A 22,148-nucleotide genomic window follows, 5' to 3' on the forward strand; every position below is an offset into this window, starting at 1 on the left:
GTCAGAAAAGTTCATATCTACTTGTTAATGCTTTTTTAAATTTTATTTTCTAAAATTTATTTGTTTTTAATTGGAGGATAACTGCTTTATAATATTATGTTGTTTTCTGCCATATATCAACATGAATCAATCATAGGTATATGTCTATTTGTTAGTGTAATCTCACTTCTCCATTTTCTAAAAATGCCGTATAAATTTCTCCAGCATTCTTTGGGCTATAGTCCTCTAGTACCAAATTTCTACTTGATTGCCAAAAGAAAAAAAAAAGAAAGAACAAAAAATACAGAACATAATTAAAAAAAAACAAAACTAACCAAATCCACCCTACAGAAAAATACTTTAAAAGTAACTACAGTGAAAAGACTAATCTGGTTCAGTAGTACTTGTCCACTTTGTGCTTAGGTAAAAACTAGACTCATATACTAAATAACACCCAATCCACAAGTTATTACCTTTTAGCTACATGAAAATCAGATCAGTTTCTCTAATTCAGTCTTATATAATTTCTATTTAGTCCTTAACAATATTTACCACAGATCTTTGATCTTGCTTCTCTTCTTTTTTAATTGTAAAATGTTAAGATGGATACAAAGGTGGGCAGTTGTCATATAGTGTGTTAACAGTCCAATAGTTTGTTCATAGTTTTGTGGGAGAAAAGTAGCCTTGATGTATTTAAGAAATCTTTCCTTTAGTAATGTTTAACAAATTCTCTTGTGTGCAAAAGGGGTACTAGATTTAGCAAGCAAAAATATAGGATTCTCAGTTAAATTTGAATTTCAGATAAGCAATAATACTTTCTTGCTAGAAGTATATCCATGCAATATTTGGGAACATATTAATACTTACATGAAAAAATAGTCTGAAACTCAAATTTAAGTGGGTGTCCTGTGTTTTATCTGATGACACTGTGTTCAGGGTACTTTCCTGGGCAGTGAGTATTTGCCATGGAGAAAGTCTACTTCAGGATGAAAAAAAAGAGGACTCAGAAAATAAAACCCTCTATGATTCTGTCACGGCTACTCATGGCAGATACATTCAACACGTGCAGTATTGTTTGATTTGTAACATTCAGGAAGCAACAGTTAGAACTGGACATGGAACAACAGACTGGCTCCAAATAGGAAAAGGAGTACGTCAAGGCTGTATATTGTCACCCTGCTTATTTAACTTATATGCAGAGTACATCATGAGAAATGCTGGACTGGAAGAAACACAAGCTGGCATCAAGATTGCTGGGAGAAATATCAATCACCTCAGATATGCAGATGACACCACCCTTATGGCAGAAAGTGAAGAGGAACTCAAAAGCCTCTTGATGAAAGTGAAAGAGGAGAGTGGAAAAGTTGGCTTAAAGCTCAACATTCAGAAAACGAAGATCATGGCATCTGGTCCCATCACTTCATGGCAAATAGGTGGGGAAATAGTGGAAACAGTGTCTGACTATTTTTCTGGGCTCCAAAATCACTGCAGATGGTAACCACAGCCATGAAATTAAAAGACGCTTGCTCCTTTGAAGGAAAGTTATGACCAACCTAGACAGCATATTGAAAAGCAGAGACATTACTTTGCCAACAAAGTTCCATCTAGTCAAGGCTATGGTTTGTCCAGTAGTCATATATGGATGTGAGAGTTGGACTATAAAGAAAGTTGAGCATGGAAGAATTGATGCTTTTGAACTGTGGTGTTGGAGAAGACTCTTGAGAGTCCCTTGGACTGCAAGGAAATCCAACCAGTCCATCCTAAAGATCAGTCCTGGTTGTTCATTGTGGGGACTGATGTTGAAGCTGAAACTCCAATACTTTGGCCACCTGATGCGAAGAGCTGACTCATTTGAAAATACCCTGATGCTGGGAAAGATTGAGGGCAGGAGGAGAAGGGGACAACAGAGGATGAAATGGTTGAATGGCATCACCAACACAATGGACATAGGTTTCGGTGGACTCCGGGAATTGGTGATGGACAGGGAGGCCTGGCATGCTGCAGTTCACAGGGTCGCAAAGAGTCGGACATGGCTGAGTGACTGAACTGAACGGAACTGAAAAATAAAGGAAGTGCAGTCTTCCCTGGTGGTTCAGTTAAGAATCCTTCCAATGCAGGGGACTCAGTTTTGATTTCTGGGTGAGGAACTAAGATCCCACTTGCTGCAGGGTGGCTAAGCCCAAGCCCCACGACTAGAGAACCTGTGTTCCACAACTAGAGAAGCCCCCTTGCATGGCAACTAGAGAAGCCCCCTTGCATGGCAACTAGAGAAGCCCCCTTGCATGGCAACTAGAGAAGCCCCCTTGCATGACTACTAGAGAAGCCCCCTTACATGGCAACTAGAGAAACCCTGCACATGGCAACAAAGACCCAGCACAGCCAAAAAAAAAGGAAGTGACTTCTTACTAATTCATCGTGATACTTTTGTAGAGAGGGCATATTCCTCTTTAAGACATACTCCTGTTGTTTTCACAAGGAAAGTTTTGTCTCAGTCTTCTTAGACTGTAGTTAATTTCTTCTTGGGAAATAAGTTTGTATTGTTGAGACCCTAAAGTAGAAAATGGCAACCAACTCCCGTATTCTTGTCTGTGAGATCCCATGGGCAGAGGAGCCCGGCAGGCTACAGTCCATGATGTTGCTAAGAGTTGCACACAACTTAGCAACTAAACAACGAAATTGAGATTCAGGGCTAAAAATTCAGTCTATTATTCTACCTAATGGTGAGATTTTTAAGTTAGAAGTAGAACTGTGTGTCTGTTTCAGTTACCAGGCCAGCGAGAGAAATCTTTATTGAAGAGGAAAGGCTTGTTTTCTTAGACTTGTTGGAATTTAGCAGGTGAAGCTTTTTCTGGCAGGAGCATTCCTGTTTAGTTTTGATTTTGTTGGAAAGAAAACAAAGTGAGGTTTGTGCCCCAGTCAGATGTGTGGAATGTCCATGGCTTTTGCAGAAAGGAAAACAAGGATTGCAGTTTAAAATCGTTAATGTGTATAAAAGTCCTTCCAAACATAGCCACCCAAACTTTCAGTTAATGAGTATCATGTCAAGTGTCCCTGGTGTGTTTCTCCCTTACATGTGGAATTCCCATTCGTGTGGATGTTAAAGAAGTAGAAACATCTGATCATTGTACAATGTGCCCCATGGAAATGATATGTTACATTTGAATTCCACAGGGGAAAAGAGGTGAATAAGTTCAGTTCAGTTCAGTTCAGTCGCTCAGTCGTGTCCAACTCTTTGCGACCCCATGAATCGCAGCACGCCAGGCCTCCCTGTCCATCACCAACTCCTGGAGTTCACTCAGACTCACATCCATCGAGTCTGTGATGCCATCCAGCCATCTCATCCTCTGTCGTCCCCTCCTCCTCCTGCCCCCAATCCCTCCCAGCATCAGAGTCTTTTCCAATGAGTCAACTCTTTGCATGACGTGGCCAAAGTACTGGAGTTTCAGCTTTAGCATCATTCCTTCCAAAGAAATCCCAGGGTTGATCTCCTTCAGAATGGACTGGTTGGATCTCCCTCTCAAGAGTCTTCTCCAACACCACAGTTCAAAAGCATTAATTCTTTGGTGCTCAGCTTTTTTCACAGTCCAACTCTCACATCCATACATGACCACTGGAAAAACCATAGCTTTGACTAGACAGACCTTTGTTGGCAAAGTAATGTCTCTACTTTTCAATATGCTATCTAGGTTGGTCATGACTTTTCTTCCAAGGAGTAAGCGTCTTTTCATTTCATGGCTGCAGTCACCATCTGCAGTGATTTTGCAGCCTAAAAAAATAAAGCCTGATACTGTTTCCACTGTTTCCCCATCTATTTGCCATGAAGTGATGGGACCAGATGCCATGATCTTCGTTTTCTGAATGTTGAGCTTTAAGCCAACTTTTTCACTCTCTTCTTTCACTTTCATCAAGAGGCTTTTGAGCTCCTCTTCACTTTCTGCCATAAGGGTGGTGTCATCTGCATATCTGAGGTGACTGATATTTCTCCCAGCAATCTTGATGCCAGCTTGTGTTTCTTCCAGTCCAGCATTTCTCATGATGTACTCGGCATATAAGTTAAATAAGCAGGGTGACAATATACAGCCTTGACGTACTCCTTTTCCTATTTGGAGCCAGTCTGTTGTTCCATGTCCAGTTCTAACTGTTGTTTCCTGACCTGCATACAGATTTCTCAAGAGGCAGGTCAGGTGGTCTGGTACTCCCATCCCTTTCAGAATTCTCCACAGTTGATTGTGATCCACACAGTCAAAGGTTTTGGCATAGTCAAGAAAGCAGAAATAGATGGTTTTCTGGAACTCTCTTGCTTTTTCCATGATCCAGCAGATGTTGGCAATTTGATCTCTGGTTCCTCTGCCTTTTCTAAAACCAGCTTGAACATCAGGGAGTTCACGGTTCACGTATTGCTAAAGTCTGGCTTGGAGAATTTTGAGCGTTACTTTACTAGCATGTGAGATGAGTGCAATTTGAGCATTGTTTGGCATTGCCTTTCTTTGGGATTGGAATGAAAACTGACCTTTCCAGTCCTGTGGCCACTGCTGAGTTTTCCAAACTTGCTGGCATATTGAGTGCAGCACTTTCACAGCATCATCTTTCAGGATTTGAAACAGCTCAACTGGAATTCCATCACCTCCACTAGCTTTGTTCGTAGTGATGCTTTCTAAGGCCCACTTGACTTCACATTCCAAGATGTCTGGCTCTAGATTAGTGATCACATCATCATGATTATCTGGGTCATGAAGATCTTTTTTGTACACTCCTTCCGTGTATTCTTGCCACCTCTTCTTAATATCTTCTGCTTCTGTTAGGTCCATACCATTTCTGTCCTTTATTGAGCCCATCTTTGCATGAAGTGTTCCCTCAGTATCTCTAATTTTCTTGAGGAGATCTCTAGTATTTCCCATTCTGTTGTTTTCCTCTATTTCTTTGCATTGATTCCTGAAGAAGGCTTTCTTATCTCTTCTTGCTATTCTTTGGAACTCTGCATTCAGATGCTTACACTATTTTATTTCCTGTTTATAAATATGTTTACTTCAAAAGGGTATGAATTAGTGTTGAAAATATTTTAATGAAATATAGAAACCCATAAAATTAGACCAAAATTAAATTTAGGGGAGGGGAGAATGGGGAATCATTGTTTAACAGGTACAGAGTTTCAGTTTTGGAAGATGCAAAAGTTCAGGAGATGGATAGGAGTGATGGTTATTCAACACTGTGAATGCACTTAATACCACAGAAATGTGTAATTGGACATGGCTCAAATGAGCAATTTTATGTTTTGTATATTTTACCACAAAAAATTTAGACGAAAATATTAAAGACCATGTTTTCAAAAATATTTCAATTAAACTTGAGCATTTCTGGGGCAGCTCCCCCTTTAGGAAGAAGACACCACCCTCAGTGTAATAAGACTCATCTTTCACTTTAAGTGATATTATTTGAGCACAGAAGACTGAGATCTTCACAGAAAACACCTTTACTTTTTACCTTGCGGTAGAGCTGGGAATTAGTAACTGGAGAGCACTGGATGACCTTAATTGTCATTCAATTCATAATCTTTTACTAATATAATTTTATTTATACCTCAGAGAACATGCTATTGTGATTGCTTCCAACTATAGACTAGTTTGGGCTTCCCTGGTGGCTCAGGTGGTAAAGAATGTGCTGGCAATGCGAGAGACCTGGGTTCCATCCCTGGGTCAGGAAGATCCCTGGAGGAGGGCATGGCAACCCACTCCAGTATTCTTGCCTGGAGAATCCCATGGACAGAGGAGCCTGGTGGGTTACAGTCCGTGGGATCCCAAAGAGTCAGGCACGACTGAAGCGACATAGCACGCACGCACGTAGACCTGTTTATTTTGCCACAAATTACTAAACTACTGCATGTACTGCTTGTTCATGACCCAGATAACCATGACGGTGTGATCACTAATCTAGAGCCAGACATCCTGGAATATGTAGCCAAGTGGGCCTTAGAAAGCATCACTATGAACAAAGCTAGTGGAGGTGATGGAATTCCAGTTGAGCTGTTTCAAATCCTGAAAGATGATGCTGTGAAAGTGCTGCACTCAATATGCCAGCAAGTGTGGAAAACTCAGCAGTGGCCACAGGACTGGAAAGGTCAGTTTTCATTCCAATCCCAAAGAAAGGCAATGCCAAACAATGCTCAAATTGCACTCATCTCACATGCTAGTAAAGTAACGCTCAAAATTCTCCAAGCCAGACTTTAGCAATACGTGAACCGTGAACTCCCTGATGTTCAAGCTGGTTTTAGAAAAGGCAGAGGAACCAGAGATCAAATTGCCAACATCTGCTGGATCATGGAAAAAGCAAGAGAGTTCCAGAAAACCATCTATTTCTGCTTTCTTGACTATGCCAAAACCTTTGACTGTGTGGATCACAATCAACTGTGGAGAATTCTGAAAGGGATGGGAGTACCAGACCACCTGACCTGCCTCTTGAGAAATCTGTATGCAGGTCAGGAAACAACAGTTAGAACTGGACATGGAACAACAGACTGGCTCCAAATAGGAAAAGGAGTACGTCAAGGCTGTATATTGTCACCCTGCTTATTTAACTTATATGCCGAGTACATCATGAGAAATGCTGGACTGGAAGAAACACAAGCTGGAATCAAGATTGCTGGGAGAAATATCAATCACCTCAGATATGCAGATGACACCACCCTTATGGCAGAAAGTGAAGAGGAGCTCAAAAGCCTCTTGATGAAAGTGAAAGAGGAGAGTGAAAAAGTTGGCTTAAAGCTCAACATTCAGAAAACGAAGATCATGGCATCTGGTCCCATCACTTCATGGCAAATAGATGGGGAAACAGTAGAAACAGTGTCAGACTTTATTTTTCTGGGCTCCAAAATGACTGCAGATGGTGACTGCAGCCATGAAATTAAAAGACGCTTACTCCTTGGAAGAAAAGTCATGACCAACCTAGATAGCATATTCAAAAGAAGAGACATTACTTTGCCGACTAAGGTCCGCCTAGTTAAGGCTATGGTTTCTCCAGTAGTCACGTATGGATGTGAGAGTTGGACTGTGAAGAAGGCTAAGTGCTGAAGAATTGATGCTTTTGAACTGTGGTGTTGGAGAAGACTCTTGAGAGTCCCTTGGACTGCAGGGAGATCCAACCAGTCCATTCTGAAGGAGATCAACCCTGGGATTCCTTTGGAAGGAATGATGCTAAAGCTGAAACTCCAGTACTTTGGCCACGTCATGGGAAGAGTTGACTCATTGGAAAAGACTCTGATGCTGGGAGGGATTGGGGGCAGGAGGAGAAGGGGACGACTGAGGATGAGATGGCTGGATGGCATCACTGCGATGGATGCGAGTCTGGGTGAACTCCGGGAGTTGGTGATGGACAGGGAGGCCTGGCGTGCTGCGATTCATGGGGTCGCAAAGAGTCGGACACGACTGAGCAACTGAACTGAACTGAACTGCATGTGCAAAGGGAAGAAGGGTGTGGTTTTGGATGTGACTGTTAATGACATTGTTGTTTATACTGGTGATGAAACAAACAAAGATAAGAAAAACGATCAGGTATGAACTTAAAGAGAATAGAGAATTTGTGAGTACACTTTTTAAACATCTAACCTTATTAGCTCTGTTAATTAACCCGTCTATCTGTCTGAGCCAGTCAGAGAGTACTGAAAAAAAAAGTAGGAAAACATTCCTTAGGATGTTCTTTCCTGGTTCAGAGGAATTATCTATCACCGGTGACACTCACAAGTGTCTTCTAAACAGTTGCCATGGTTCTGCAGTCAGATTGATGCCATTATATAGACATGAGTGAACTCTAGAGGCCAGGAGAGAGTAGGCTGGAAAGTACTGTACTTTTAAAAATATATATTTAATTATTTTGGCTGCACCAGGTCTTAGTTGCGGCAGGAGGGAGCTAGTTCCCTTACCAGGGATCCAACCTGGACCCCCTGCATTGGAAGTGCAGAGTCTTAGCCACTGGACCACCAGAGAAATCCCTATAGGACACTTTTAAGGTTTTCACAATAGCCTTTTGAGAGTATTAGACTCTTTCCACAGCAAATAATCAGGTAAGTGGACTGGGAGAGAGATTTTTGAACTAGTCCTATCTCTGGGACTATTGAACTATTCAACCTTAGAAAAACTGCTATGTTTAGCTGGACTTTAGCTCCCGCCTCTGTATAATGAAGAATTTGAAATGTTGGTTTCTATAGAAAGACTCATAGACTTAGAAAACGAACTTATGGTTTTTGGGAGGAGGGGACAGTTAGGGAGTTTGGGAGGGTCATGTACTCACTGCTATATTTAAAATACCAACAAGAACCTATACAGCACATGGAACTCTGCTTAATACCTTGTGGCAGACTGGATGGGAGGGGAGTTTGGGGGAGAATGGATACATGTGTGTGTATGGTTGAGTCCCTTCGCTGATCACCTGACCCAATCACAACATTGTTAACTGGCTATACTCCAATACAAAATAAAAAGTTCACAAAAGAAGTGTGGGTTTCCAAAATCTTCCTCCATATTTATATACTGATGGCGGTATGATTTGCTCCACCCATCAACGCCATGGTAACGGACAGTTTTCCTGTAGGCAGCAGTGGAGGTGTGATCATCTTGCTCCTGCTTTTGGGCCTGGGGCGAGAAGCTGACTCCAAAGTTCTGGGGAGAAGAGAGTGATGCAGAAAAGGGAGTGAACAGGCAACCTTGAGTCTTGTGGACTGATGTCTTGGCATTTCATTGCTAGGAGTAAAAACCTACTAATACTAACCCAAGTCAAATGGCAAATTTACTGGAAGGACACAGCATTTCCATAGAATTTAAGGACAGAAAGTTTAGCTGGACCTCATAAAGGTTTGGATTAAAAAATGGAAAAGATAGAAACTAAGATGACCTAATTGTTTCTCAGATAGTTGTCTTCTCTTTCCCCTTCTTTCTCTCTTCCATATTGTTTCTCTCTCCTCTTCCTTCTGGTTCCCCTACCCACTTTTTTTCTACCAGTGTGGGACAACTTGCTCATGCCTAACCCAATCCTAGGTTTATGTTACATCTCTATTTCAACATGAAAGGGAGACCAAGTGGAGGGCTATATGTCAATGCGTAAATCCATGCATGAGAGACCCTCTTAGCCGATTTGGGTTGTGTCTACATCCACTTCAGCTTCCTAGGTAGCTCATTGGTAAAGAATCTGCCTGCCATGCAGGAGACACAAGAGAATCAAATTTGATCCCTGGGTCACAAAGATCCCCTGAAGGAGGGAATGGCAATTCAATCCAGTATTCTTGCTTGGAAAATCCTATGGACAGATGAGTCTGGTGGGTTATAGAGTCACAAAAAGTTGGACATGACGGAACACATGCTACATCCATTTCAGTTTGCTGTGGCAATGAATGTGCATCATTTGACCCAGTGCCTATTCAACAGGAGCTCTGGGAGCAGATTGTCTTAAGCAAAATTACTTTGGTTACAAATAGCAGAAATCTTTCTTGCCTAGTCAAGCAAAACAAAAAAATGTTTCAGAAGTACACAGGGATATTTCCTGTAATCAAAGAAAACAGGTCAGGTCCTGGATCTTTGGTAAGGGGTGTTAATAGATCTTTTCTTTAGGGCACTGCCATGTGACTCAGCTTTAATGGCCATTTTCTCTCTGTGTTCCCTCAGTTCAGTTCAGTTCAGTTCAGTTCAGTTGCTCAGTCCTGTCTGACTCTTTGCGACCCCATAGACCACAGCACACCGGGCTTCCCTGTCCATCACCAACTACCGGAACTTACTCAAACTCATGTCCATCGAGTTCGTGATGCCATCCAACCATCTCATCCTCTGTTGTGTCCTTCTCCTCCCACCTTCAATCTTTCCCAGCATCAGGGTCTTTTCCAATGAGTCAGCTTTTCACATCAGATGGCCAAAGTATTGGCATTTTAGCTTCAGCATCAGTCCTTCCAGTGAATATTCAGGACTGATTTCCTTTAGAATGGATTGGTTGGATCTCCTTGCACTCCAAGAGACTCTCAAAAGTCTTCTCCAACACCACAGTTCAAAACCATCAATTCTTCCATGCTCAGCTTTCTTTATAGTCTAACTCTCACATTCATGACTACTGGAAAGACCATAGCTTTGACTAGACAGACCTTTGTTGGCAAAGTAATATCTTTGCTTTTTAATACACTGTGTAGCTTGGTCATAGCTTTTCTTCCAAGGAGCAAGCGTCTTTTAATTTCATGGCTGCAGTCACCATCTGCAGTGATTTTGGAGCCCAAGAAAATAAAAGTCTCTCACTGTTTCCATTGTTTTCCCATCTATTTGCCATGAAGTGATGGGACTGGATGCCATGATCTTAGTTTTCTGAATGTTGAGCTTTAAGCTAAAATTTGTGTTTTTCTACTCCATCCAGAGGTGATACTATGCCCTCTAAGTATATAGACGTTCTACAAGATGTCCAGTCTTCCTTTTATTTTACCTTAATTCTATCTCCATATATTGCAACATAGTTTGTTGCTGGCAAAAGGAAAAGAATTGGAAAAAACTGTTATACCATTTATTTCTAAAAAGGAAAAATGGGGTTTGGTGTGCAAGAGGGTACTGATTAAACAGTAGTAATAGCAAGTAAGAGAATAGAGGCAACAGTCCTCATTACTGTAGCTGGTAATGAAGTTTCTTCCTTCTCAGCCCCTTCATCCCATGGTTGCCACAGCTTCAGCTGGCCACTCAGCTGGTTCGGGTGATTTGCCCAGTAGAAAACCCCAGGGGTCTGAGCTCTGGTGGCCTTGCCTTTGTAGGGTTGTTGTAGTCATCCATTGTTTTTACATCTGGGTATACCAGTTTAAATTGATGCTTTTGCACTATGGTGTTGGAGAAGACTCTTGAGAGTCCCTTGGACTGCAAGGAGATCAAACCAGGCAACCCTAAAGGAACTTTGTCCTGAATATTCATTGGAAGGACTGATGGTGAAGCTGAAGCCCCAATACTTTGGCCACCTGATGTGAAGAACTGACTCATCGGAAAACTGACCACCACTCATCAGAAAACTAATGCTGGGAAGGACTGAAGGCAGGACGAGAACGGGCAACAGAGAATGAGATAGCTGGATGGCATTACTGACTCTATGAACGTGAGTTTAAGTAAACTCCAGGAGATGGTGATGGACAGGGAAGCGTGGCCTGCTGCAGTCCATGGGGTCACAAATAGTTGGACGCAACTGAGTGACTGAACTGACGACAGCTTGAGTAAACACCCTCACAATGTTTTATCCATGATCTTTCAAGTTATTTTCCTTTGATGAGTAGGCCAATCATCCTAATCAACCCATGACTCAGTGTTTTGTCTGTTCCCCTACAGATAATGCACTGATTCCCTGTTGCCTGGAGTCTAAAGTCTAAATTCCTTAGTATAATACAAAGCAGTCTTCCAGATCTGGGCTTGCCTCCTCTCATTGTTCTTCCTCCCGCCTTTCCGATCGCAGACCTTGCTAAATTAGCTGTACCCTCCTCTAGATCCCTAATTAAACCAAGGTTTCTCTGGCATCCTTCTCCTCTGCATGCCCTTCCCTACCTTGTTTGACCTTTAACTCTTATTCATCATTCATTTCAGACTCACTGAGGAGCCGGTATTTCTATAGAGTCTTGTGTCTGCTCACCTTCCCACCGCCACCACTGCCTTCAGCTCGGCCATAGTTCCTCTAATGCTCGATGGTTTCATTGCACTTATTTGCCCATATATCTGCCCCTATACTACCCTAAGTTTCCCGAGGGACGAGTAGCTGTTTGATTTACTCTCTGCCTAGTTCATTGCCCTCAGTGCCTCCCTCGCTTGCATCTGTTTACAGCCTAGTCGTTCAATAAGTGATATATAGCAGGTGATAAACATCTGGATTAAGGAATGAAGCAGTGCTGCCTTGTGGTGTTATTCATCTCTGTTTATGTCAATTTTCAACTAGATTGTGGGGGCAGGGGTCAGGGTCTGAGTCATCTTGTTCCCCTGGGGGCGTCAGCAAGAACGGCCCCTTGGTCAAGCGATTGCAGGTGCGTTGGCTCAACGGCTGTAAAGAGAAGCTGCAAGGAGAAAGACTTTTGGCGCCTTGGCCCTTAACAGTAAGCCTGTTTTCTCTCGGCCGGGTGCCTACGACCCCTGTTAACCCCCAGACAGTCCTCCTCACGCCCTGGCTAGACCCCACGGTGCGGTCTTTGCCCGCCGGCCGGCGGGGAGCGGGCGGGACTTCCGCTCCCGCTCGCGAATGCCTTCCGGCGCGAGGCGGAAGCCCGGCTCCGGTCCAGATCGGAGCCGGAGAGTCCCCAGGCACTTGTCTCCTCAGTGGATGCTTCTCGGCGCCCCTGTCGCCGCCCCGCCTCGCGGGACGCGGAGACCGGGTAGGGACGGGAGAATCGGGACTCCCCGCGCGGGCAGAGGGAGAACGGTGACCCCAGGTTTGAGGGAGGGGACTAGAATTGGGGGTCGGGGACCGGGGGCGGGGAGCTCAGGGAAGCTGTGAGGGTCTGGGGAGGGAGGCACTGGGGACCCTGAGGCCGGAGAGGCCCTGAGAAGGGGAGGGGGAGTGGCTGGTGACACTGGGCAGGAGGCGTCTCGGAGGAGGGCTGTCCTGCTTGGGGGAGTGTCCCGGGACTTGGCAGATCGTCTGTGAGGGTGGCATGAGTTGGCAAAGGTTGGCTTGCTGAGGAGGTTTGAGAGCAGGGAGTCAGCCCTTCTGTGAGGGTCGTAGGTGAGACGGACTCTTGACCTAACGGATTAGAAAGATGATCAGACCACCTATTGGATGCTGAACTCCTGTTGCCTCATTTGCAATTAATGCTGGTTTACTGATGCGGCTTCTTTTTTTTTTTTTTAAACCCCTGTGAATTTCAGGGAAGAATTTACATTTCCAGGGAAAACTTGAGCTCTTCCGCACCCAGGTTCAACTCATGTTGCATTTCTTTGTCAAATAGATAGTACTTTAAAGTTATCCTTATACCAATAAGCCAGCCAAAGTTTCCCTTTTGGAATCTTTGCTGCCTTGCAGAGTTCAGGTTGTCTTATTTCCTTTGTCATGCAATCAGCTTCTAAGTGCGTTTAGAATTACAGTGATAATTACATGGAAAGCCAGTGCAGTCACGTTGTCAGTTACTGTCCATTGTTTTTCTGCATGACTTTGTAATGTATTTTTACTAAAAGTTATCCTGTTGTGTTTACTTTGTAATGTATTTTTACTAAAAGTTATCCTGTTGTGTTTAGTTTTTGAGTAGCAATTCCCATGGATTTACTGTTACTTTTTATTTCTGCTACAAGGAGAACATGTTTTTTCCATTGATAGATTTAAAAAAATACTGATAACCCAAGATCTGTTGTTATATACACATTAGCATATTTAGTTTTACTTATTGGCGACTGAGTAGTGTGTGGGCTTGCTTTTATCATTACCAGAGGTAATTATTATCAATTTTAGTTATTGTCTTCATTTTATTTATGTTTTATTGACCACAATTAATATGTAGTTCCTAATCTACATCATTATAGTGTCTCACTTCTGTGTACTTACAAAGAGTGTTTTAGCTTTAGGTAATGGCAAATTTTGTTTTTTTGTGACAAACTGGGCAAGGTACTTAGGGAGAGAGTTATCCTTGGTGGAGGGTGATATCTGATGATTGAGTCTTTTGCTTGTTTCAAGCAGTTTATATTTAGGATGTTAACATTTTTTTAGTTTTAAAACTACAGTATTGGTTTGTAGAGCTTTTAGATCTGATTTAGTGGTTTGACTTGCACTAATTCAAGTAAACCTGAGTAGTTTATGTATATTGATGGCTTGGTGTCTTGCTAGCTTGTAAACTCTTTTCCTCAGCTTTAATGAGGCATAATTGACAAATCAAAATTGCGTATACTTGAGGTGTACAACGTGATAGCTTGATATGTACATATATTTCGAAATGATTATCACAGTCAAACTAATTAACCATCACTTCACATAGTTACTAATTTTTCTCTTTTGTTTTGTGGTGAGAATGCTTAAGATGTACTCTTTTAATAAATTTGAAGTATACACCATAGTATTATTAAGCTAAACTCTTGATGGCCTTGAAAATTTATGTTTGCGTAAGATTATTATAACTTCCTGTGTTTAGGGGCACACCTGAAACTTTCAAGTGGAAAGCATTACGTAAACATAAACAATGCTGTAACATGAAAGGAAATTGAATAATTTTTCAAATTAGTGAAAAGATGACACTGATCTTTAAAGCTATTGAATTAAATGTCAGGTAGATTTCTATATGTTTTAATTCAATCTTATTTCTTTAGAAATTGTACTGTTTTTCTGAAAAGGCCTTTTCTGATTTTTCCATATGTTGTTGATTTTAAAATGTTTTCTTTTCCCCTTTCTTTTGGTTTTAGGAGAAAGCCTGTAGGTTCTTAGACATTAGTTCATAGGAGAGGAAGTGCTCATTTTTGAAACATAAGAGTGCTGCCTTCTGTAGCAAGTTTCTAGATATGTGTTAGAGTAGTATGTTTGAAATTTGATTGCTTTGTGTTCTGGATTATCTTTGGAATTTTTGTCTTTTGTTCTAATGTTGAGTAAATTTCTTAGCCTTCCCTAGATAAATTCTAAGTATTATTTTGTAGGATTTAGATGTATTTTACAGTTTAACCAGTAGTGGCATTTAAAAAAAATCAGGGTGTGGGAAATTACTCATTATTCTTATGAATTTACTATTTTTTATTTCTGCTGCACTGAAACATGTATCTGTGCATTGGAAGAACTGTTAAAACAGCTATAATCAAAACTGCCTTGATATATACATGCTAGCACGTTTCTTTTTAATCACCAGTTTGTAATACGTGAAGTAGCTTGTTATATTGAGTTTTCTGGTTCTGTACTCTGATTGGGCTTTCTTGGTGGCTCAGTGCTAAAGAACCTGTCTGCCAATGCAGAAGATGTGGGTTCGATCCCTGAGTGGGTAACATCCCCTGGAGAAGGAAATGGCAACGCACTCCAGTATTCTTGCCTGGGAAATCCCATCACCAGAGGAGCCTGGCGGGCTACAGCATGGGATTGCAAAGAGTTGGACACGACTTATTGACTAAACAACGACAGCAGCTCTCTGATTATCAATTTTACGATTATGTAGTCCATTTTCACTTACCTGCACGCCCTAGTGGGCAGCCATTCCCTGCCTTTTGATGCAATCAGAAGGATTTGTTACAGCTGAGGAGTACAGCTTTGAACAGGGAGATACCAAGCAGAGTGCTGATCTGCTGATTTTACCATCCAGCTGTGTACTGCCTTTGATGCAGGCCCTTGGCAAGATTAACCGAGGCATAGTCGACCCCTTCTTTTAAAATCTCTTTCTGTCCTTTTTCTTTCTCTGAGTTAGACCTTTTTTTTCATAGTGACTAAGATGACATGGCCCTCCGTATGATGCAAGGTGAGCAGCGTGGCCGAAAGGACTGCAGTTATGCGAGTAGAGCCTTGTTCATTCTGCTGAGTCTGAGCCCATAAATCTTGGCAAATTTTCCAGCCTTCAGGCGTTGGGTTATGGCTGTGAACCACTTGTTTACATTATTGTTGTTTGAAAAATAGTTTTAATGCTAAATCATAATTGATTGAGGTGATATATAGAGACTCTTCTTAGTTCTGTTTGAGAGAAGCATCACATTAGATTTTATATGAGCTTTTCTATTAAAGTAATAATGATATGCCTCACAGTTACAAATATTGTAGAAAGTACACTGATTGCTTTTAATATTTGTTGTTCTTATTATTATTAGTTTTTGTTTTTATTTTGAGATCCCAAGGTAAAGAAAAACTATTGGATAAAAGATTTGGGCAGAGGTTGAAGAGGCTGACCATTACTGATGATGTAAGGGGTAATGTTTGAAGCTGTCTGCAGTGGTTGGAAGGAGTGTCTAAACATTAAGATTGTTTCATATTGCCAGTGCCTGGTGATGATAAGAAGCAGAAAGACTATTAGTTGCTTTTATTATTGTTTTAAAATTCCCTGCAGACAGTGTGCTCCCTCATTGCCAGTAGCGGGCAGGGAAAAAAATCCCTTCCATCTCTCCCACCTCTGTGAGAATGACCTGGCAGAGGCTGGAAAGTCAGAGTTTATATGGTAATTAGGAGTGTTGGAGAGGTTTAAGGGGAGGGTTGAAGGTTCAAGAAGTATCAGTCGCTTAGTCCTGTCCAACTCTTTGTGATCCCATGGACTATAGCCCGCCAGGCTCCGCTAGTCCATGGGATTCTCCAGGCAAGACAAGAGGGAGACGATATATATGTATATGTTTGTATGTGTGAAAGTCACTCAGTAGTGTCTGACTCTTTGCGACCCCATGGACTATACAGTCCATGGAATTCTTCAGGTTAGAATCCTGGAGTGGGTTGCTGTTCCCTTCTACACACACGCACACACAAACACATCCATGAAATACTCCAGGCACACGCGCACACACACACACACATGCACACACACAATTTTGATTTGCATTGTTGTATGGCATAAACCAACACAACATTGTAAAGCAATTATTCTCTAATTAAAAAAACAAATTAAAAACACATGTGAATAAAAACAAATATCGAAGTTTATTTGCAAAATTGAGAGGAAGTAAGCATTGGGATCAGAGAAGGCAATGGAACCCCACTCCAGTACTCTTGCCTGGAAAATCCCATGGACGGAGGAGCCTGGTGGGCTGCCATCTATGGAGTCGCACAGAGTTGGACACGACTGAAGCGACTTAGCAGCAGCAGCAGCAGCAGCAATAGCAGCAAGCATTGGGATTGATGAGAACACTGCAGATGCCAGAAGACCAAGCACCATTTATGAGTGAACTTGTGTTAATTACAACAGAGGAGGGAGGGCAGGCCCTAGGAAGTGATACATAATCAAGTTATAGGCTTTCCCACAAGAACTGGTAAGATAAGCAGTATCAGTCAACTCCTAATATTTTAAACCTAAATGATGACTATTTCATAGTAATGGAATAAAGTTGCAAAAATAAAAATAGTTCAGGGAACCACCTGGATACTGTTTACTCAGATTCACCTATTTTTTAACGTTTTACCTTATTTGCTTTATTACTTAAGTAAGAGCACTTTGATGAAAGTAGAAAGTTCATATAAAACATGCTCCCAAGTACAACTGCTAACTTTATTTCTTTTCCTAGTAAAGTTATTTATTGGTTCTAACTCTGAGTTCTAGAGCTGGAAAGGACCTTGGGAAATAATCTGATTTGACTCCATTAAGCACATCGTGAGAAACACTGGGCTGGAAGAAGCACAAGCTGGAATCAAGATTGCTGGGAGAAATATCAATAACCTCAGATATGCAGATGACACCACCCTTATGGCAGAAAGTGAAGAGGAACTAAAAAGCCTCTTGATGAAAGTGAAAGAAGAGAGTGAAAAAGTTGGCTTAAAGCTCAACATTCAGAAAACGAGGATCATGGCATCTGGTCCCATCAATTTATGGGAAACAGATGGGGAAACAGTGGAAACAGTGTCAGACTTTATTTTTCTGGGCTCCAAAATGACTGCAGATGGTGACTGCAGCCATGAAATGAAAAGACGCTTACTCCTTGGAAGAAAAGTTATGACCAACCTAGATAGCACATTGAAAAGCAGAGACATTACTTTGCCAACAAAGGTCTGTCTAGTCAAGGCTATGGTTTTTCCAGTAGTCATGTATGGATGTGAGAGTTGGACTGTGAAGAAAGCTGAGCGCCGAAGAATTGATGCTTTTGAACTGTGGTGTTGGAGAAGACTCTTGAGAGTCCCCTGGACTGCAAGGAGATCAGTCCTGGGATTTCTTTGGAAGGAATGATGCTAAAGCTGAAACTCCAATACTTTGGCCACCTCATGCGAAGAGTTGACTCATTGGAAAAGACTCTGATGCTGGGAGGGATTGGGGCCAGGAGGAGAAGGGGACGACAGAGGATGAGATGGCTGGATGGCATCACCGACTCGATGGACGTGAGTCTGAGTGAACTCCGGGAGATGGTGATGGACAGGGAGGCCTGGCGTGCTGCGATTCATGGGGTTGCAAAGAGTCGGACACGGCTGAGCGACTGAACTGAAGGATATTAAATGTTGACCAATCCAGCACAAGTAGGTTTTGAGTTCTAAATCTCTGTAGCCTCTTCCAGGGTCTTATCATCTTGACATGTTGGATTCGTTTCATTTGATCTCAAAAGAAGTATGTAAAATGTTATTTTCTAGACCTGTCTGTAATCTCGCTTGCAACCATTTAAGTCCACCTCTTCCGAGTCTCATTTCCTTTTCCTATAGAAAACAGCTGAACAGCATTCTTTAGAAGAACACACAACTTCTTCTATAATAAGTACCTTGTTACTTTTCTTTGGATAAGACTCTCTTTTCCTTGACGTTTTCTACCCAAAACATGCTTTCTGTGTCTCTACTTAAATCACAGGATCTGAACTTGGTTGATTTTATATGATAATAGGTTTTTCATATCCTTTTTAAAGTGAGGTGAACAGAGCTTAGAAGAGTCTGACTAATGTAGAACAATAACAATGATAAGTTATGTATAAATTATTTAGGTAGTGCTTTTCTTATTTGGTCCTCTGATCCTTGAGGCAGGAGAGGTGGTATCCTTAGTTCAGAGGTAGAAAAACTTGAGCCATGGAAAGGTTCACTGACTAGCTGGGCTGGGCTGGAACTGGGATGCAGGTATTCAGCATTTTTGAAAGAAAACGCTGCGCTTGTATAACTGATTTTTAAATTGAGATGCATGACTTTATACTTGCTTCCTGTTAAATTTTATCCTGCCTGTGTTTCAGCTATTCACGATTTTAAATGAAAAGTCTTCCAACCCTAAATCCGGTTCTCTTTTCAACTGCATCTCACTTTGAGGTCCTTACATACCATGTATTTTAAAATGTACCTTAAAATCACTTGGCTGTCTTATTTCTTCTCTCCATTCTCTAACATAGCTTGCTACTAGGGAAATAAAGTGTCTGTTGCCTCAGCTTGTACTTTTTCTTCTGCACTTAAAAGAATGTTATTGCAGAATTGGATGAACCTGTAACAGTTGCTTAATCTATTCTTCTACCTGATTTGGGTACCCTGATAACACTTCTTATCCCAGAGGACTTCAGGCCCTTGCCCAAATACATAGAGTGACTAGGTGTTCACTTCCTTTTTATGCAACAGATCCAAATTACCTATTGTGTGTATTTTTAAAAAATCTAGTTGGTTTTAGTTGTAGAGAGACACAGAAGAACTATTTCCTCTTTGCTATGTAAAGTTTTGTCACATATTTAAAGATAACTGTGTCTTATTATCTCTTCTTCAGGCTAAATAATGCCAATGTCTAGATCTCTCACTATCCCAATTGTCTTATTCTGGATGCAGTAGATTGTCAGTATTCTGAAAATTCAGCTTCCATAACTGTCTACACTAGTTTAGATGTCTGATCAAGGCAGCAAATAGTGGGACTGTTAACTTCCTGTAAGGTGGACACCATACTCTTTTTGTCCAAAATTGTGTTAATATACAAGCCGACACATCTTGCTCTTAAGCATTTGGTAAGCCAAAGCCCCCTAGATTTCTGCAGGAACTCTCTGTTCTGTTAGTGGTCCTTGTACCTGCAGAGCTGAGTTTTAAATTGAAATGCATGACTTTACACTTACTCCCTATTTAATTTTATCCTACCTATGTTTCAGCTATTCAGCATTTTAGCTTGTAAAGATGTATATTGGTCTCAATATTCTTATTTGTGTATTAGCCATCCTTTTCAGCTTTGTCCTTTCTGTTTATAATACTTATTCCTCAGAGATTGTGTTGAGTCAGGGCTGGCTTTGGGCTGTTTGTGGCTAAGTAGCTAATGCACCTTGTAGGTTTAGAAGTGGGTCATATAGAAAGTTCTCTGCAGAGAAATGTGAGAAGTGCTAGTTCCCTGGACCTGGTTGCCTTATTCCCTGGGAGACCCAAGAATTACTTATAGACCATTTCAAAGCCTTGCTGTTTTTTTCCTCTTCCTTCCACTCACTTTTACATGCATGTCTCTGAAGAATAGAAAAATAAATAAATCATTGAAATTATGTTCTAATGTGCCTGTCTCTCTTAGTTCTCAAAACTGAATGTCACTATTTAACCTAGAATAGTTGGAAACTTGGTTTAAAGAAAGTACCTGGGACCCACCCTTTCTTATGTCTACTGTGTTGCTTTGGGATTTAGTCTTTGAAATACTTAAAGACTATAGATGGGGAAACAGTGGAAACAGTGTCAGACTTTAGTTTTTTGGGCTCCAAAATCACTGCAGATGGTGACTGCAGCCATGAAATTAAAAGACACTTACTCCTTGAAAGGAAAGTTATGACCAACCTAGATAGCATATTAAAAAACAGAGACATTACTTTGCCAACAAAGGTTTGTCTAGTAAGGCTATGGTTTTTCCAGTGGTCATGTATGGAAGAAAGCTGAGCGCTGAAGAATTGATGCTTTTGAACTGTGGTGTTGGAGAAGACTCTTGAGAGTCCCTTGGACTGCAAGGAGATCCAACCAATCCATCCTAGAGGAGATCAGTCCTGGGTGTTCATTGGAAGGACTGATGCAGAAGCTGAAACTCCAGTACTTTGGCCACCTCATGCGAAGACTTGACTCATTGGAAAAGACCCTGATGCTGGGAGGGATTGGGGGCAGGAGGAGAAGGGGACGACAGAGGATGAGATGGCTGGATGGCATCACCGACTCGATGGACATGAGTTTGGGTAAACTCCTGGGAGTTGGTGATGGACAGGGAGGCCTGGCGTGCTGCGATTCATGGGGTTGCAAAGAGTCGGACACGACTGGGCAACTGAACTGAACTAATGACTTACTTACACTCTAGGGCTTCCCTGGTGGCTCAGTGTTAAGAATCCACTTGCCAGTGCAGGAGATGCGGGTTTCATCCCTGAGTCAGGAAGATCCCTTGGAGAAGGAATGCGAGCCCACTCCAGTAGTCTTGTCTGGAAAAATCCCATGGACAGAGGAGCCTGGTGGGCTACAGTCCATGGGGTTGTTAAGAGTCTGACGTGACTTAGCCACTGAGCATGAGCACGATTCACACTCTAAGACTTAAAACTGCCATGAACTATAAAAAGGTATTTAAAGAGAGACTTGTACTTGGAAACAATAATTAACATTCTTAGAAACTAGGCTTGCCGTTGGCCTTAGTCTATTATATAGGTGTGTGTATAATATGTAGACTTATGTGGAGATTATTTCCACTTTTGAATCTAGTAATTTTGAATTTTGAATCTAGTAATCTCTTACATAGACGGTGCAGATACTGAACGTTTCTGCCCTCTTGAATGCTGTTCTAGAGTTGTTCTGTGCAGAACAAGAGACAGCTCTCAATAACATAATTGAATGTGGAAAATGGACTGGCTCAGAGTAGAATCTTTCTGTCTGATACTCAAGGGCAGTTGCCTCGGTGATGACTGGGTTCTTTCACTGACTCTGTAACAGTGCCAGTTCTCTTCACAATTGGTTGGAAATAATCACAGTGACAGCTCCAGTGTGCTGGAAGACTTAGAGGTCCTAAGCCATTTCTTGTGTATTTAATACAGCAAGGGAGAGGAGATATAGAAACTGCACCTACATTGAGAGATCTGTGTTTTTCTGTAAAAATGACTTCAGCTAGCCAGTGAAAGTTGTGTTTAAACTCTTGAAACACATTAGATTTGTTTCAAAATTGTGGGCAAGATTGGTGTCTTTGTTAGTGAAATTTGGTCAAAAAGATTTCATTAGTTTAGACCAGTGGTTTTTAACCTGGCAGAGCCGATGCTCTGTTTTTAAAACATGTCTTGTAGTCCCCCCTTTACTATGCTGAAGTGAATTCATAGATATATTGTAACTACTTGCAAACCTGACTGCAAAGAAATGAACATAATGTTCCAACTCTAAATATAAAGGAGAAATAAAAATAAAGTCATTAAATATATTTTTCAAAACGTATATGTTCTATACATAGCAAGTGGTAAACTTTGTTACCTGTATCTGGAATTATTATAAGTAAATAAGTAAATAAGTAAAAATTCAGGTTTATTCAGATAAATTGTACTTACATACACTGAATTATATTGCAGTCATTGAGATGATTTTCCAAAATGTTGAATTAACTCTTGGCAGAATTCAGAAAAAAATTTAAATACAGTCTTGCCTTGACTTTCAGAGCAATTACATTTTGGGCGAGCTTATGTATT

The 22,148-nt window shown here is 41.4% G+C and overlaps 1 protein-coding gene across 5 annotated transcripts in view; it reads left to right on the forward strand.

Moving 5' to 3' along the window:
- Window positions 1-12,193: 12,193 nt before the first annotated feature.
- DISP1 (dispatched RND transporter family member 1) overlaps window positions 12,194-22,148 on the forward strand; it is a 225,100-nt gene continuing 215,145 nt past the window's right edge. Inside the window, exon 1 of one of the 5 annotated variants that reach the window (XM_069545415.1) lies at window positions 12,194-12,385. In XM_069545415.1, coding sequence (XP_069401516.1) covers window positions 12,196-12,385 — 190 coding nt within the window. In that variant the 5' untranslated portion in view covers window positions 12,194-12,195. The remainder of the gene's footprint in view (window positions 12,386-22,148) is intronic. The other 4 variants (XM_069545423.1, XM_069545417.1, XM_069545416.1 and 1 more) reach the window with 4 other exon arrangements.

The sequence above is a fragment of the Ovis canadensis genome, chromosome 12 (genome assembly GCF_042477335.2).
Source record: "Ovis canadensis isolate MfBH-ARS-UI-01 breed Bighorn chromosome 12, ARS-UI_OviCan_v2, whole genome shotgun sequence".
Lineage (NCBI taxonomy): Eukaryota > Metazoa > Chordata > Mammalia > Artiodactyla > Bovidae > Ovis > Ovis canadensis.